Consider the following 17,776-nt stretch of genomic DNA (forward strand, 5'->3'; position numbering starts at 1 on the left):
CACTCTCTGCAGACAGGACGAATGCTGAAGTCGGAGCCCGGGCCCCCCCTCTCACGCCCTGCCCTCGTCCCCAGCTGCCAAACCCCTGCCCCATCCTTCTCCCCGACTCTGCTATCCTCCTCACGTGGGGAGGGCCGACCTTTTCTGCAAACCTGTGGAGGCAGTGATCCTGCCGCCAGCCAGCCTTGGGGTTCTCTCTTCTCAAGAAGGGTGAAGTTTGATAAAAGTTGTTCAAACTGAGATATGGGGGCACAGCTCCCTGAGGGGGTCAGTGTCGGCAGAGAGGTTGCTGAAAGTGTGACCTGCATAACTAAAGATGCATCTGTATAGCCAAGTAAGGCACGGAGGGAGAGTTTTCTGAGGGTGTGTCATGTAAATATGATACATTTTTATCGTCAAAATTAATTTTCTACTCCATCCGGGTACTAGAAGTCTCAAATCCCAGGACATTTTCGTGGTCCCCTTCCCTCTGCCACTTTCTACACCTCAAATTCTATTTATCCACATGCTGAACTAACCTATCCCCCAAATTGACTGTTCCTCCCATCTTCCCTGTTTGTCTTCAGGGTCTTACATTTTCCCAGGCACCCCCAGACCTCCCGCCCCTGAGCCCCTCCCCATTGACACAGTTCTGCTCACCTCCTCCTATGGGAAGGCCCCTCTTGCAAGCCCTCCTCCCCCGGAGCCCTAGTTTGGGCTTCCAACAGCCCTGGATGGCCACCACGGCCTCCTCCCCGGCTCAGGCCCCTGGGCTCACACCCTGTCATCAGTTGCCAGAATAAGAAGTTGTTGAAGCACCACTCTCCCCAGACAGCCCCCAGGGGCCAAAGGAGCAAGTCCAAACTCTGCCGGAGCTTCCAAAGGTCTTCAGAAACTGACTTCAAAGTATCTTCCAGCCTTTTCTCCCTTTTTCTCCCAATCTCATGTTGCTTATCCCCTGGAGTTGTGCTCTCAGGAGAACCATTCAAAGACAGGACAATGGTCCCAGTGCCTCCCGAAGATGTGCAAGGCAACAGGTCTGCACACATACCCCGAGACACACCCAGACACACACACACACACAGACCTCCTCATAAGCACTCTCTGTTCTTGGCAAATCAGCAGAGCCACTTGACCTTGGCCAAAGTCTCACTCCATTCGGTCCCCACCTGGAGCTCTCACTTCTCTTCCTCCTGTATACATACCAACCTTTGAGGCACATCTCAACCCCACTTCCTCAGCAAGTCATCCCTGACTTTATTTGATCCCTTGGCCAGTAAATTCCTACAGGGGTGGGGGATGGGGGCAGCCACCTAGCATGCCCGAGGCACCTGCTCTGTGCCAGGTGCCTCTGAAAAGTCTGCACACCACACACCCTATCAGGTAGGTATAATGACAGTCATTGTTTAGATGATGCTCAGAGCAGTGGCCTAAGTTCACCCTTCCCAGTCAAGACTGGAGTAGGACTCAACCACTGGACTGCTCCAAGCTCTTCCCACCTCAAGCCAGGATGTTCTTGCCATCCGTTCGGGTGCTGTGGCACAGAACATCTCAGCGTCTGGTTTCCTAAGCATTCATCTTCCAGCCTCAGCAGAAGCCTCAGGAGGGCAGGCACCCAGGTCCTACACTGCTTCACTTGGCCCCAGGTAGAAATTCAATGAACACTCATTAACTAAATGAACAAACAAGTGAGTCAGTGAATGAATGAATGACTGAATACATGAAAATACAGGCATTGCAAGTGGTTCGGCTGTGGGGTTCTGAATGTTTGCTTTTAGTTTTTAAATCATCCAGAAAATCTGAGCCTCTCTAAGGTACGTTTCCCCTCTGATTCTCTTAGAAATATATTGGTTCATCTGTGGCCAAACCATACCATACTAATAAAAACTAATTCACTTTCATATTATGTTAAGCCAGGAATTTTTAAAGAGCTATTTAGATTCAAAGAGAAACCAAGGCACAAGTGTCTTGCATATTTGAGCAACCGTGGTCAGCTAGGACTGAGACATCCAAAGTCACTCCCTGAGTCGGAGTCAAGGGCCTGTGTCTCCTGGCCAGGAAAGGGGTTTCCCATTGCACTTGGATCCAGCACAGAGCTGGTGCTTCCCTAGCCCAGAAAAGCATTAAGGTTTCCAATGGACACAGCAGGCTGCTCATTTAAAGATGGGAAGGACATACTGGGTTGGGAAGGACATAGTGGGTAGGGCAGGAAGTGAGCAAACTACGAAAGGAAGAGAGGTGAGAGGTGGGCCAGTCCCTGTTATCAGTATATTAGGGCATGGAGACTCTTGGTGGTCTTTTCCCCTAACCCTGAGTGATTAACAGTATTTGCTGATTTATGAGAACTATTATTCAAGTAAGCTCCTCAATTAGGTGGACCTTATCTGATGCTAGTTTCAGGAAAGAAGCTCTCTTATTCAAAAGGAAAAGCCATAAACAAGAACTATGTCCCATCTTGTTACAAAGTTCAGTGTAGGATCTGTGGAGCAGAAGCCTTTTCCAAAATCTTTTAGAGTTAAACTTTATTAAAACAGGTACACATCTGTTGGCTGAGAGAGTAGATATAAAGTACAATGGCTTTGTAATGACTGGATCATCCAGTCAGAGGAAAAGGCTCCTTCAGATAAATATGTTTATTCTGACAATCTGGATGAAAACATATGCATTTGATAAATTGCTAAAACATGACTTCCCATTAACCCACTAACTTTCTTTGTTATTACTAGGTTACTAAACCATCCTCAAAACGTATTGACCAAATAATTCCAACATACATAACATTCACTTAAAGAAATAAAATCTTAGAGTTGCTTAATAGCAATCTAATGAACTACTGCTCTCTAGGACAGAAATGACGGCAATCACCTGAGTTGGGGTAGTTTTCCTTATTGTTGAGGTTGGTTGGAAGATGGTTTATTTTGCTTTCTCAAACTAGGAACAAAATTAAACATTTCATGAAAACCAAAATAAAATGAGAAGGAGAGGAGAAGAAGGAGAGGGAGAAACAAAATCCTTGAAGACCTGCATATACCTTCTTATAAAAACTACAGCATGAGCCTCTGCTGGGAACTTGCATGTGTGTCCATGTGTCACAGTAAATCAGCTCAGCTTTCCCTTCTGGGCTGGAGAGAGCATGAGAACAAAAGGCCAGAGCAGAAAGGGCAGCCATGGGGGGAGAGGAGAGCCGCACCAAGCCACAAAGAAGGCTAGGAAGTGCTGTGGTCAGGCAGGGGTGCGCCTGCCCGGGAAAGGGACGCTGGCAGGGGCAGAGGCGGGCCGGGAGACAGCCCACAGGAGCGAGGAGGAAGCACGTTGGTCCAAGGAAGAGCGGCTCCAGAACGATGACCCTTTGAAGGAACCATGAATTTCTTTAATCAACTAATTTCCCCGGTGACTAAAACGCCTCATTTGTCAAGGCTTGTTCTGGGCTGAAATTGAAGAGGTGTAATTGACAAATGCTTGAATTTGGGTTCCACTCTGGGGAAAAAATACCTCTTCACTGGCTCCTCCAATATAATTATGGGAAAAAGACATATTTTAAGGGCTCTTCTTCCAATTCAATTTGGGGTAAGGTCATGACTTCCTTCCTGATCCCCCCCAACACACTCTGACAATGGCAGAGATCTGGCTTTCTTTCTCAAGAGGGGCACTACCGCCACAGATGAGGCAGCTGTCAGGAAACTAGGCTGTAATCAGCTTTAAATGGCTCACAGCCTGCAGAGGGCACAGACCCTCTTATTCCTACAGTAACAGGTCAGGCTGCTGGCCCTGGGATGAATGTGGGAGTGGTCTGAGTTGGTTTCTGTTTCAAACATCTTCCTTATGCAGGATCTCAATGCAAAACTTACATCACAGGTCCCAACAATTTAAATATGCACACAGAAGAGGGTACTTTAAAATTCCAGATCATGGCTTCAACTGCATGTAACATGTCACCCCCAGCATGACTTATAAGGACAGTAAATCAATAAAACAGTAAAAAGAAAAGTTAAAACACAACTGAAAATGGGTTTTTCAGGCGAGTCTGAAATGCTACAAGATTGCTAGTTAAGAACAGTATCCCTTTTCTCAACCTAAGTGTTACAGCCCCATCTCTTCACCAGCATCATAAACTGAGTGCCCATGTAACTTGGAAACTGAGATGAAATGTGGAGGCTATTGGGTGAGTACACAGGTAGCCAAAGATAGGAGTTCCTTCTATGCAGTAGAGCTATTTTGGTGTGACAGGACAACTGACCCACCCCCGCATTGCCCCAGACATCTACCGTAGAAAGATATGGACTAGATGAGATTAAAGTCACCATATCTGTACCACAAAACAAAACAAAACAAAACAAAAGTTAAAAAAAAAAAAACCAGAAGGCATTCACTCAAATCTTACAATGGGAGGTGGGAGTGGTGGGTGGGTGGGTGAGGGTGGGGATAGAAAAGCAAGGGGGAAAATCTACAGCAGGATACAACAATAAATGGGAAAACAGCAAGAGAAAAAGCACACTAGGTTAATATAGGAAACTAGTTCTTTATTGAGAGATTGTATATTAGTATTAGTGGATTCTGTGTGTAACAATGTCGTCATGCACACGATACAAAAAAAAAAAAGGCTGGGCCCACCATGCTTCGGAAGGGCAACAGAACAAAAGCAGCGTACAACGAGCAGATGGCCCGGCTACACGAGCACAGTGCGTTTCAGCAGGGTAACATCTCTACCCGAGCGCTGTACATTGTCAACTGGGGGATGGAAAAAAATACAGATCATGCTTTAGTTTTAGTACAAGAAAAGGTGAAAAAGATACACAACCGAAAGGATATTTGATACAGAAAAAATTACCCACAAAATAAGAACAGGAAGTAATTCAGCACAGCAGAACACGCTATCCCTGTTTAATGGAAAACCATTTTGCTGGGGATCCTTTTCCTTTTCTTTTCTTTTTTCTCTTCTCTTTCTTTTCAGATTGCCAAATGGCAATCTGGGGAGGCCACTTGGGACTTTATTTTGGAAGGGCCCTTGAAGTGGGGGCCTTATTCTTTATTGCTGCTGTTTTGTTTCAGTTTTCAAGCAGGTCTGGCCAACGAGGCAGCAGAAGGGAGCCGGCTGTTAAAGGGGTAGCTCTGAGGGCCAGGGCGCATGTCCAAAGATGCTCTTGACATTGTACAATTAAACAATTAAGACACCATGGCTATGGCTCCCCCTTAAGTCAAGGACCTTGCTACACCAAATTTTCAGAGTAGCAGCAACTGTCATGTCATCAAAATTTTTCATATCTATATTTATTATTTTTTGCCTCTGACTAAATGTAATCTCTTCACTTATGCCTGGGCGCTACCAGGAAGCTAGCTGATGGCCACCCAGGTAAGTGGGATATGGGGTGCTACAGCCTCCAAGCCAAGGCAAAAGGAATCCACTTAACAGGGATTTACAGTGCAATGTACTCGGCTAAACAAGATGAGATACAAAAATGGTTATTTCTCTACATCTATTCTGAAATGGCCTACATCCTATACTACTACAATGGAAACTAAAAGGAACAGATCTAAGCTGGCAAGCTATCTAATAGTTTTACAAGAAGATTGTGGTTTAGGACCTTGTTGAGTTAAGCATTAGTATCCTCTATCGGAAGGTCATGAATTCTTATCACATTGTGCTAAATTTTACTCACAGCCCAATTAACCCTCAGCCCTTGAATTTCCTATGGGCGTGTTTGCCATGAAAGTAAACTTTGACTGACTGGCAGAATTTGTTTTCTTGGGTGTTTTTTTTTTGAGGGGGGGGCATGTATTAAAAATAAAATTTAAAGGCAGCTGAGCAATTTGAATTTCAAAACATGGAATCAGCATCCTGCAATGGTATTTAGAGATTGGTGGTATTAATGAGGATGATAATGATTTAATCAGGATAATTATACTTTCAGGCTCAACATCCTTCTTAATCATTTTTGAATTTCTGCCTAGTGTAATGTTCCACACCCGTTTTAAGAGGAAATGCCAAGTAATAAGATATAATTGTGTATTGGGGGAGGGGTTGGCATTTCAAGGGAGATCTCACCCAGCCCCCCCCATTCCTATTCTTCACACACCCACTCCACCACCGCCCCCCACTGCTAGGCTGGCCTGAGATAGGGGATACTGCCGCTTAAATAGCAATGCCTTCCTCAGATGGAGACAGGAGATGGTTAAGAGGGGTGTCACAATACAGCTAAATGCGGAGGCAGAAGGGTCACAGCGCACACAGCAGCGAGTTGACCATTCACTGAGCTACACAATGAAGAAAAAAAAGATTTGATAAATGCAGAATGTCATCATTCTATCATCACACGAAAAAACTGTGGTTCAAACAGGCCTAAGGGGGCCAACCTTGCCTTTTAGGTTCTGGGGACAGGCTGGGTCTGGGGACAGCTGGGCTGAAAGAAGGAGGGCTGGGCTTTCATTCTCCTGCCCAGTCGGGCCCCTGGGGCGCACTAAAGCGCCGGCTTGCGACGCCACCCCCCACTCTGACTTGGTGGAGCAGCCGGGGCCGCAAAGGGAAGACATCATTCTGAGCTTGAGGGAGGGGGAGTGGGGGAGGGCCTCAGCCAGCAGGGATTTAAGCAGACGTGGAGTGGGAGAGGATAGCAGAAACATTTCCAAGAAGAGAAATGTGAGTCCAGAGGCAGAGTACAAAAAGAAAAAAAAATAATAATGAATCTAAATGCATCTCGGATTTGCTTTGGGAGGTGGGAGTTTCTGATTAAAAGAAAATGGAAGAAATGTGAAGGGAGGAGAAGACGGGAAAATCAAGCTATTGTTGTAGCAGAATGTAAGGGAAAGGGGATGTGGGGCAGGGGACCGTGCAAACACACCCCATATATCACAGTTAAAAACAAAGCCGGCGCCGGCCTGCTGCTTTGTCAACGCCTGCCCGGGGCAAAGGCCTGGCTTGGGGGCAGCGTCCCACCTCATCCTCACACACAGCGCAACAGCCAAGGGCCGGCACCCCGCTTCGGCCCGGCCCAGGGGTGCACAGCAGTGCACGTCTGACTCTCCGAGGCGCGCACACACTTGCACACACTCGCATACACACACACACACACACACACAAGCATCTTGAACCCATAAATGCAACTGTCATACAAAGACCATGGGGTGGGAGGGGTAGCACAAGGGCGATACACAAAAAGGGTTAAAGGGGAGGAAGAGATGGGACGGGAAATCGTGCAAGTGCCCATGAGAATGCGGGGGCTGGGGCATGGCATAGGGCAGATGGGAGATGCAGATGCCAGGTCCCAGCTAACCAGCCATCGGTATCAACGACCAAATGATGGAGAAACACAAACAAAAATGACACGAAACACACACACACCTCAAAAAAAAAAAATCACAGGAAGCCAAGTACGCTTACACACACAAACACACGCGCGCGCGCACACACGCAGTCCTGTATCTCTCTCCGTCCTTCGATCACACAGGGCTAGGTATTGGGGGAAGGGGCTATGATTTGGGGGAACCGCGTCCGCCGCAAAGAATAAATAGTGGGGCTGGGGAGGGAGGGAGGGATGGACTCAAATCGCCAAATCCTAACTTCACTGCAAAAGCTCCCACGAGGGCAGCCACCTCCACACTGGGGGTCCCCCCAAAAGGGAGAGGGGAGAAGCCACCACTCGCCCCGCGTCCTCGCGGGTGTGCCCTGAGCCCTCCGCCGCCCTCGGCGCCCGCCCCCACCCCGGTGCCCGCGGCGATCCACGCTCCGAAGCGGACCCCGAAAGGAAAAAGCGATACCTCTGTTTCGCACAGAGCCAAACACTGGAAGCACGAAATAGCCGACGTGGACCAGGACCATCCTGGCTCCTCGCGCGGCGGCGGCGGCGGCGGCGGCTGCGCGCGGGCCCTTTGTGGCGCGGCTCCGGGGCGCGGGCGCGGGCGGCGGCGGGGCTGCGGGAGCCGCCGGGGCGGGAGGCGGAGCGCGGGGCGCGGGCGGCGGTGGGGCGGCGGCTGGCGGGGAGACAGATGGCCCATGGAAAGGCTCCCTTCCCGGCCCCTCTCGACATTCAAAGGCGCTGGGGCCGCAGCTGCCGCCACACAAAGGCGCGCGCAGCCAATGGGAGCGGAGCGCAGCGCGGCGCGGCCTCGCCGGAACCGCGGGGGACAGCGGGGACCGCGGGAGCGCGGGTGGCGGGGGGGGGGGCGGGGGGGGCGGGAGGGGTGACGGCTGAGAGGGAGCGGGCGGCCAATCGCGGTGGCCCGTGGCCGGGCGCGGGAAGGGGGTCAGCCCTGCGGGGCGCGTGGAGCCCCGCGCGGGTCCCTGGTCGCCCGCAGGCCGGAACGCGCGCGCGTGTAGCGCCCAGCACACAGACACGGGCGGCGTGCACACGGAACGTGCACACACCGAGAGCGACGTGCACCCAGACATGTGAAGGTGCCTTCGTGCGTCAGGAGAGACAGGCTCGAGCGCTCCAAGTGCACACGACCCGGAGGTCCTTGCACAGCGCTCCCGGGTCACTCGGGGACGTGCGCATGGAGGCTGGCCCACGTGCAGAGCCCGACTGCGGGCACAAGTGGAGCTGGAAAGAGAGCAAGCGCGGCACACGGGACCCAGGCACTGCCACACAGACCTGCACACACCGAAAGCCTTGTTAACCAAACACGTGCCAAGAACGCATTCCCAGAGACACACAGAGAGGACACACAATGCAGATATGTACACTCCCAGGCTCCTTGCCTTCGCACCGCTTTGTTGCTTCTGCAGAGCACAAAGCTCACAACATTTATTTGCCAAATTGAAAACCGCTTGTACACTGAGGTGTGTGCACACGTTCTATAGAGGCACGCTCACCCAGAAAACCATTCGACCACCATTCTCCCCACTCGGACACAGGCACAACCAGCCATGTGCACAGACACGCCCACTTCCACAGCCCAGAGGCACATATATGACATCAGGGCTAGGAGGCTCCTCAGATTCACACGTGGAGGCACAGCCACAGTGTCTCGCGTGGCCTGTGACTGGCCTGCCAAGCACAAGCAAGACAGAAGCAAAGAGCCTTCAGCCCGCAGCCCAGTTGTCAGGTAGACTGCTAAGACCCAGTTCCTACACACTCAGCCCACCTGCTCTGGAAATCCCAGCACAACCCTCAGACCAGGCTCACAGTCCTCAGCAAGACCAGAGTCTGCTTGGCATCCACATGCAGAAAGACAGAGGACATTTCCTACACTGAGACTTGTCTTCAGTGGCTCCTTTATTTAATGAGTCTGAGAAAACTAGATGGTAAAATTGCAGTATGTGGAGCTGGAAAAAACCTAATCAACCAAACCTGCCTCCATTTTTGAGATAAGGAAAAGGAGGCCCATTCAGTGAATACACCTTGCGTTGTGTTTGAGGCCCCAACGCTTGCAGCCCAGAGGGGCCTCAGAAATGGAAGACATGGGTATCAGCATAGGGTGCTGGGAAAGGGGACAGCTAGGAGAAGCACCTAGCTGAGTAGGCGGGAGGTAGGGAGGGCAGTAGGAGTTGACTCCAGAAAAGTGACTTTTAAGTGCAACTTGACGAATGGGAGAAGTGAGGTCAGGGGAAGAAGAAGACAGCAAAGGGAACACAGCAGATTGGCTTTGCCAAGACACCTACCACACTCCCAGTGAGCACAACAGGGCAGGATCCCAGTGCACGCATATCCCTCAGACCTCTTCTCCACCCCGAACACCTCTGCTGCCCTCAGAGAACTCAAGAATGAAGGCAACTGGAGGAACACACCAACAGTTCCAGGCCCCTATTTTGACAGTCCTGTCAACCCACTCCTGCCCAGCTCTTTCCTTTCTTCATTATCTATCAAATAAACATAATGCCACCACTAATGGAAAAATTTTTAAATGAAAAGAACTTAAGAAACACCTAACTACTAGAGTTGTTTCCTGTTCTGTTTCAGGCTTTGCCAGTATGCTTATATATGGGTTTTGTCATCATAATCTGCATATTTTTTACCCTGCTTTTTAAACTTAACGTTTTATCAGAAACATTTTCCCATCCTTCTACATAATTATCTTCCTAATTTTCATTTTAAATGTTTTCATAGTATTTCAACAAGTGAATGTCCTGTGAAATTACTTAATCATACTCTGTTCTTGGGCACTTAATTTGCTCCCAGTTTTCCATGACTGCAAATCATACAATGAACTTTCTCATGCCTCTAGCTTGTTGCTTTTGTTGAACTATAACTTCGAGTAAACCTCTAGGATTGGCTGGCATTCTTAAATAGACAAGAATGGAAAACTTTATGTCACCTGCCACACATTTTAAAAGCTTTATAAAACTCATGGCCACCAGCAATATATAGTGTGCCAATTCCTCTGCAACCTGGCTAGCTTTGGGTGGGCATTCTTTTTTTATCAACATTTATTTAATTAATTATTTTTTAAATTTTATTTATTTTTGGCTGCGTCGGGTCTTAGTTGTGACATGCGGGATCTTCACTGTAACACGCAGGATCTTTCCCTGCGGAGCGCAGCTTCTCTGTCTCTCTAGTTGTGGAGTGCGGGTTTTCTCTCTCTAGTTGACGCGTGTGGGCTTAGTTGCCCCGTGGCATGTGGGATCTTACTTCCCTGACCAGGGATCGAACCTGTGTCCCCTGCATTGGAAGGCGGATTCTCTACCACTGGACCTCCAGGGAAGTCCCTGGGTAGACATTCTTTTTTTTTTTAATTTTTGAATTTTATTTATTTTTTATACAGCAGGTCCTTATTAGTTATCTATTTTATACATATTAGTGTATTTCTGTTAGTCCCCATCACCCTGGGTGGGCATTCTTTAGCTTACTTTATACCAGAGTAGCTCACAAAGGCCATGACCAATCTGACCTTGACAGCAGAGTAGTTTGGGTACACGCTCCAAAATCAGATTGCCTGGCTTCACATTCTGGCTCTGCCACTTACTAGCTTGGATAAGTTATTTAACTTCTCCAGGCCTTAGTTTCAATAGCTGTAAAATGAGCATGATTGTAGCAACCTTCCTCATAGGATTGATGTGAGGACCAAGTAACTTCATGCTTGTAGAGAACATAGAATGGTGCCTAGCTCTCCAGCCCTAGTTCTTTCCCCTTTACTTGTCCATCTCTCCTTGCCCACTACCTCTTGCCCTCCTGTTGTTATTTATGAGTGCCTAGTTAATGTGTTCAGTGGACATTGTACCACAACATGGAACATCCATCAGACGAAAGCAATCATCAAGGAACAGACCATCACTATAACTAGGGAAATCCACCTACTAACCATACCCTTCATACCTGCATATTCACACATCAGAGAAACATAACAGGCAGATGCCGACATTCACCAACGTACCAACATTCCCTCACAGGCCTACGCCTCCTGCTAAGAAGGAATCACTGTGCATCAGGAAGACAAGCTTCATTTGCATGAAACCTACCATCTCTCAGCCTCAATGCACCCATCTGTCTAATATGGGTAATAATAACCTGCATTAAAGGTTTATTGTGAGGCTCAAATGAGAAGATAGGTATGGATTCTGTAAATAATACAGAGAATTCTAGAAGCATAGATAAAGTAGTGTCTCCAAGAATGCAACTTGATTATTGTCTTGCCCATCTCCTCGTTACACAGATGAGGAAACTGAGGCTCAGAAGTGGGCTTTGAACAAGGTCAGAACAATTCAAGGCTGAGTTACAACCAGAATCCATTTTTCCCAGCATACAGCCTAGTACTGTCCTACTTCCCATTTTCTTCCCATTATGCTGGGATGACTGTTTTCACTCCCCCTTCCATTACATAAAGTCCACAGAAGTACAATAAAGCAGGTTCCTAAGAATAGAAAGATTTATAGAAATATTTCATTCATCGTGGTTTTTTCTTTCTATGTTCTTCCCACCCACTGCCAAAATCAATACCTAGAGCATGTTTGCAGACTTAGCATGTAGGACTCAAGAAGAAACATTAAAAATGAAAGGTGAAGGTCAGTCTATAATTCCTGATCCAAAATGGAGACACTTGACTCTATAAAGTAGAAATAGCACTGTCATTTTGAACCTTGACCCACACTTTGATTCCTCACTCTCTTGTTTCCACTCTGGCCACCTGCAGAAAGGGTTCTATAGAGCATCATGTTTCTGGAGCCCAGAAGCATCTGTTTCAAGAACTGCTCCTTTGAAGTCCAATATCAGATCTGGGTTATGACCACCACTGCCGTTTAGTCAACAGATGAAAACAAATCCACCTCTTCAGTCACGTAGACATCAGAAATGTTCCAAGACTGATGACCAGATTCCTGCTCTTCTCCAGGTTGTGTTGGCAACAGGTAGACACAGCTTTCAAAATCTGTGCACGACAGCAGTGACTCAATCAATGCACCCCCATGATTGGTGTCACAACAGCTCCTGTGCTGAACAAGGCAGGAGGTCTAGCTAGATGTAGCCTGCTGGGGACAGAGGCATGGCCCCAGGCACTGACAATCACTTGGGGGGATCTGGGCATAAACACAAGAAAAGAAAGGGATCTAAGAGGGGCTTAACCAGGCATGACGGTGAGTCAGATGGAAGTCAGGGTGGGCTTGAGTACTCAAGGAATCCTTCAGGATAGAGCAGGGAAGGAGAGGACCCTAGAGGCTGGGTCCATTTCCAACAGGCTGAGAAAACTGGGGAGGCATTGAGTCAAGGAGGCAAAAAAGGAACAAAAGTCAGAAGTGAATGCAGAAGAAGGAGCTGGAGATGGGGGAAGGGGAGGGAAAGAGAAGGGGAGAAAAAGGAGGAGGAGGAGAGGGGGAGGGAAGGAAGAAGAAGAAGAGAGGGAGAGGAAGGAAAGGGAAAGGAACAGCAGCAGCAGAAGCTTGGGATGAGTGAGGCCATAGGAGACGGCTCAGAGCCTGGCTGAATGGAAATAGGGCGGTGGGACAGATAGGACTAGCGGGGACTGAACCTGTCACTCCTGTGCTCCTTGCGTACTCACTAAGTGCCAAGAGCATGTCTCAGCCCTCACACAGGTGGAGCCAACAGGAAACACAGCCAGGTACCCAGGGTCCACAACCCCCGCTCTCCATTGTAACAGGGAAATTGTCTGAGCGCCTGGCTGTCCAAGTTAAATGCTGAAGATCCCAGACCACCTGGCAGGGAGGTGGGGTCCTGTGACTCTACCCTGGGGAAAGGGACGGAAGCAGGGATGGCTTTCTTAGAAAACAGAGCTGATTCTGAGGATGCTAGGAAACCATTAAAAAAATAATAATAAATAACTGATAAATAGACAGAATCAAGCATCTATCCTACCTTTTCTTCTATGAGCTCCATTTCAGGATAATGAAAAATTGGATGAGGCAAGCTTCTCTTTATAGAAGTATTGACTAATAAATGAAGAAGTGCTATAATGAAAGTACCATCTTAATGAAACAATAGTTCTAAACAATGACCATCAACAGCTGTTAAAATCACCAAAAGAGAGACATGGGACATGATTTGCCTCCTGATAAAAGAACAGACCACCACTCATAAAGTAGTCCTTCCAGAAGATGGAACCTGAGCCTAACCAAACCTCTAGGTCTAATTTCCAACTGATATGAAGCACCGGAAACAGAGAAACATGTTAAAAGATACTATAAGTGTGCACTTAGCAAAATCCAGACCATGGAAACTTTATGGGACAAACATTGTGTTCAAAAAAAATTATAAAGGGAAAAAAGGAGATGGAGGGGGTCCTATAGAGGCATAAGGGATATATCAACCAAATGCAACATTTAGACTTTCATGAGATGTGATGAACAAATAAGCTATAAAAATAATTGGGGAAATGCAAACACTAGATACTAATGATATTAGGGAATTATTGGGTTTTTAGATGGAATAATGGTATTGTGGTTGTGTTTACACAACGAATCCTTATTTTCAGATGCTCTACAGATATATTAAATGATATATCCCAGGGAGAGGGGTATAGATGAAACTAGATTGGCATTGAGTTGATAATTGTTGGAATTAGAGGAAGGATACGTGAGGGTTCGTTATATTATTCTCTCTACTTTTGTTTATGTGATTACTTTTATGTGACAACTTGACTGGGCTAAGGGATGTCCAGATAGCTGGACATTATTTCTGGATGTATCTGTGAGGGTGTCTCTGGAAGAGATTAGCATTTGAATGGGTAGACTGAGTAAAGGAGATCACCCTCACCAATGTAGGTGGGCATCACCCAATCCCCAGAGGGCCTCCATAGAACAAGAAGACAGATGAAGGGCGAATTTGCTCTCTGCTTAGCTGGGACACTCATCTTCTCCTGTCCTGGGACATCAGACATCGTGCTCCTGTTTCTCTGGCCTGTGGACTCAGGCTGGGAGCCACACCACTGGCTCCCCTGGTCCTCAGGCCTTGGGGTTTGGACTGGAACTACATCCACTGGCTTTCCTGGGCCTCCAGCTCGCGGACAGCAGACTGTGGGACTTTTCAGTCTCCGTGATGTGTGAGCCAATCCCTTATTGAAAAATCTCCTTCTATATATCTACATCCTATTTGTTCCATTTCTCTGGAGAACCCTGACTAATACAGTTTATACTTGAATTTTTTTTAAGTAAGAAATACACAAAAAGACAGCAGGCACACATCCTTCACTCTGCAGGCACACAAACAGATGTTTCTTCGGGTTGGGCAAAGTAGAAAACGGTGCTTCTTCCTCATATGCTTCACAGCCCTAGGCCAGGAGCTCGGGCTGAATTGCAGTTCACACACCTATGGCAGCTGTGGACAGTTTACCTACTTCACAACCGTCATATGAGAGAGAAATAAACTCCTGTCTTGTTTAAACCACTGTTTCTCTGGGTTGTGTTCACATCCAAACCTAATTCTTGCTGAAGGTAGAAGTGATTCATACAAGAGGCACTGAAAATACTGCAGGGGTTCTGATGAGGAGAGAGGTATCTAGTCAGGTGAATGGGCTAGCTATTGCTACGATAATATTACATGATAAATACTTATAAAATTGCAGTGGCGGACAACAATAAGCATTTATTCTCACATACGTGCGGGCTGGCTGGGGATGGGCCTCGCTGGCCAGCTCTGCCTGTGCGACGAGGCAGCTGCGGCGATGCTGCTAGTCTGTGGGTTGCTGGGAGCTTCTGCTCCACGTGTGTCTCATCCTGCCTCAGCCAGCCAGGACCTGGTCTTCTGCTGCAGTGGCAGAGGCAAACACAAAGCCTCTTAAGGTATACCAGCTATGAGAGCAGCTTACATGGAGGCCAGAGAAGCCAAGACACTGGGTTAGTTAAGGAAACAGCCAGAGGGTTTATTTGATGGGAATAGAATTGCGGAGTGGGGGGGCGTGGTGTGTGCACACCTGGTGAAGAAATTAGGAGTTTATTTGGTAGGCAATGGGGAACACTGGAGGTTTCTGAGCAGAGGTGTGAGCTAATCAGGAAGAGTAATCTGTGCACAAAATGAAGAGGTGTGGGTAGATTGGGACTGGGAAATCAGTTAGGGAGATAAATCATGGGGTGGGGTCGAAAGTCAGACTTCAGAATGGCACACTGATCCAGAAGTGTAAAGGAGGAACAGGGGACACGCCTGAAATTTTTAACCAGGAAAAAGAATGTTCTATAGGCACTCCCTCCTTTATGAGGATGTAAGATTCCAAAGGTGGTTCCCAAGCCCAATTGTTCCTAAATCCAAAGTGATGCCATTCAAGGAATCTCATATACTCATCTCTGAAAAGTTCCGCTTTACTCTCATTCCCTTTGTAATTATCTGATTCTAACTGTTACTAACTGTTCCACATTTTCTCCAGGTTTGCTCTTATTTGCATGAGGCCGTCATATATATTCATAAATCAACTCAAATGTAAGGACGACCACAGCAAACATGCCTCAGATCGAGGACTACAGTGGTGCTGCAGAGTGCTAGGTGCCCCCATTGTCTGCGTGACTATGTTCTGACCAGTGAGATATAAGCAGAAGTTCATGTACGATTTCCAGAAAGTGTTAAGGCGAGGAGGTGTGCCTTTCTCCTCTCCTTTATTATTTGCACTAACTGGAAGATGATGTAAGGGCAGGAGCTGGAGCAGCCATGTAAGACCATAAAGTGGAAAGTACATAGTGAATCTCATGCAGATGGTGTAGAAGTAAGTTTGAAAGAGCCTGGACACTAGATGCTTTCATAAAACCAGCCCCAGATGGCCTCTCTGTGACTTCTTTAAAATAAGACAGAATTAAATTTCTATATCATTGAAGCCATTGTTATTTTGCAACTTTCCCTCACTTTCTCCCACATGCAGCCAGGTGTAAAAATCACCACGTGACCAGTGATTCCTGTCTACATGGGTACAGACAGAGGTGAGATGTTTCTCCTGGGGTGCAAGAATCTGTTCAGGCTTCTGGACACGTGTAAGCTCTAAGTTCCTAAGTAGAGGCACTACTTCCATGCATGTCAAGATGCAGAGAAGAAGGGAAGGAAATATCCAACGTAGTCAACGAACGTTAGGGCAGATGGAACAAATTGAGTGTGAGGGGATGAAAGAGTTAGCCTGCCCTTGAGGCAACGGGGGTGTTTGTTAGGACTTTTCTTAGTTCCTTGGTTTCCTCATTCGCCCTCCGCAGGGTCCACCTTGGTTGGTGGGGTGGGCGAAGGGTGGAAATCCATGTAGGGGGTGGAGGCCAGTCCCTAGAGTCGCCATCCGTAGGGGCTGCTTCTTACACTTCAGTGTGAGTAAGAATCATATGGAGATGTCTTAAAAGGTAGATACCCAGGTCCCAGTCCCTGAGAGTCTCAGGAGGCCCCAGGGCCAGGCCCAGGAAACTGCATTTTAGCCAGCCCTACCCGCCTTCCCTGGTGAATCTCCTGCAGATGGTGAGGGGGCATTTGGGAAAAATCCATATGCGAGACCTAGACCACCCGCCCCCGAGGGCTGGCCTGCGCTGTGTCTGCTTTGCTCTCCTCCGTGTGCCCAGCAACAAGCGCTCTGCCGGCACCAGGGGCTGCTCCATGCTGTTGACAATGGGGAACCACGAAGTGATCTTGGGCAAGAGAGTGACTTTAAAATCACTTCCACTTCTCCTGAGTCTGCCTCTCTGAGCCTGCTTCGGGGGAACAAAAGAAATGTTTAATCCAACTGGAATTGAGGATTTTCTTTTTTAAAAGAATCAGAGACTCTCAGGCCAGCATTTTGATCTTCAACCTACTTTCTGACTTTGCAGCCGTTGTGTGATCGGCCCACGAGGAACTCTGGTTGGAATGAGGTGATCCAGCCTTTGAGAGACTGGAAGCAGGGCTGCGGAGGCGAGGCGGAGCTTGGGGCCTGAGGCCTCCCACTTGCACAGCCTGCCTTCTCTGTCCTCACAACTTCTCACACTCGCTCCTCTTTCCTCCCTGCAAAGGACGGGGTGGCTCAGCCTGTCCTCATTTCACGGCTGAGGACACAGGCTCCCAGAGGCCAGGTCGCTTTATCCAGGTCGAGGGTGCAGTATTCACACCCAGGTGTGCCGCCTACCCCTGGCGCTCCCCTCCATGGGATTCTGCTCTAGTTGTCATCATGTCACTCTTGGTCCCAACCTCAAGAAGCCAGGCTGGCCCTACACCTCATTAGAGGTATTGGCCTCACTTTTCAGAGGAACTTGAGAAGCCCAGAATTCCCACCCATCCCCTCAACACTTTTCCCCACATCTGGCACAGAGCCTTGAAATGCCACCATCCCTCATTGCTTTGGCTTAAGGCATCGTCCCTGCTGAAAACCTTTCCTGCCTTGGAAAAAAGCAGTAAATGTTCAAGTAAATATATGCACCAGCCCCCTCTAACCTTCAGCCTTCTAGAAGTTGAGTCTTCCCACAGCTCAGGAAGCACTGCTCAACCCTCCT

General features: G+C 48.1%; 1 protein-coding gene across 2 annotated transcripts in view; it reads right to left on the reverse strand.

The window, feature by feature from the left end:
• Positions 1-7,854, reverse strand: part of ARK2C (arkadia (RNF111) C-terminal like ring finger ubiquitin ligase 2C) — a 106,232-nt gene extending 98,378 nt beyond the window's left edge. For both annotated transcript variants that reach the window (XM_067699201.1, XM_067699200.1), the window contains exon 1: positions 7,732-7,854. In XM_067699201.1, coding sequence (XP_067555302.1) covers positions 7,732-7,792 — 61 coding nt within the window. In that variant the 5' untranslated portion in view covers positions 7,793-7,854. The remainder of the gene's footprint in view (positions 1-7,731) is intronic.
• Between the last annotated feature and the right edge of the window lie 9,922 nt (positions 7,855-17,776).

This window comes from Pseudorca crassidens, chromosome 12 (assembly GCF_039906515.1).
Source record: "Pseudorca crassidens isolate mPseCra1 chromosome 12, mPseCra1.hap1, whole genome shotgun sequence".
Taxonomy (NCBI): domain Eukaryota; kingdom Metazoa; phylum Chordata; class Mammalia; order Artiodactyla; family Delphinidae; genus Pseudorca; species Pseudorca crassidens.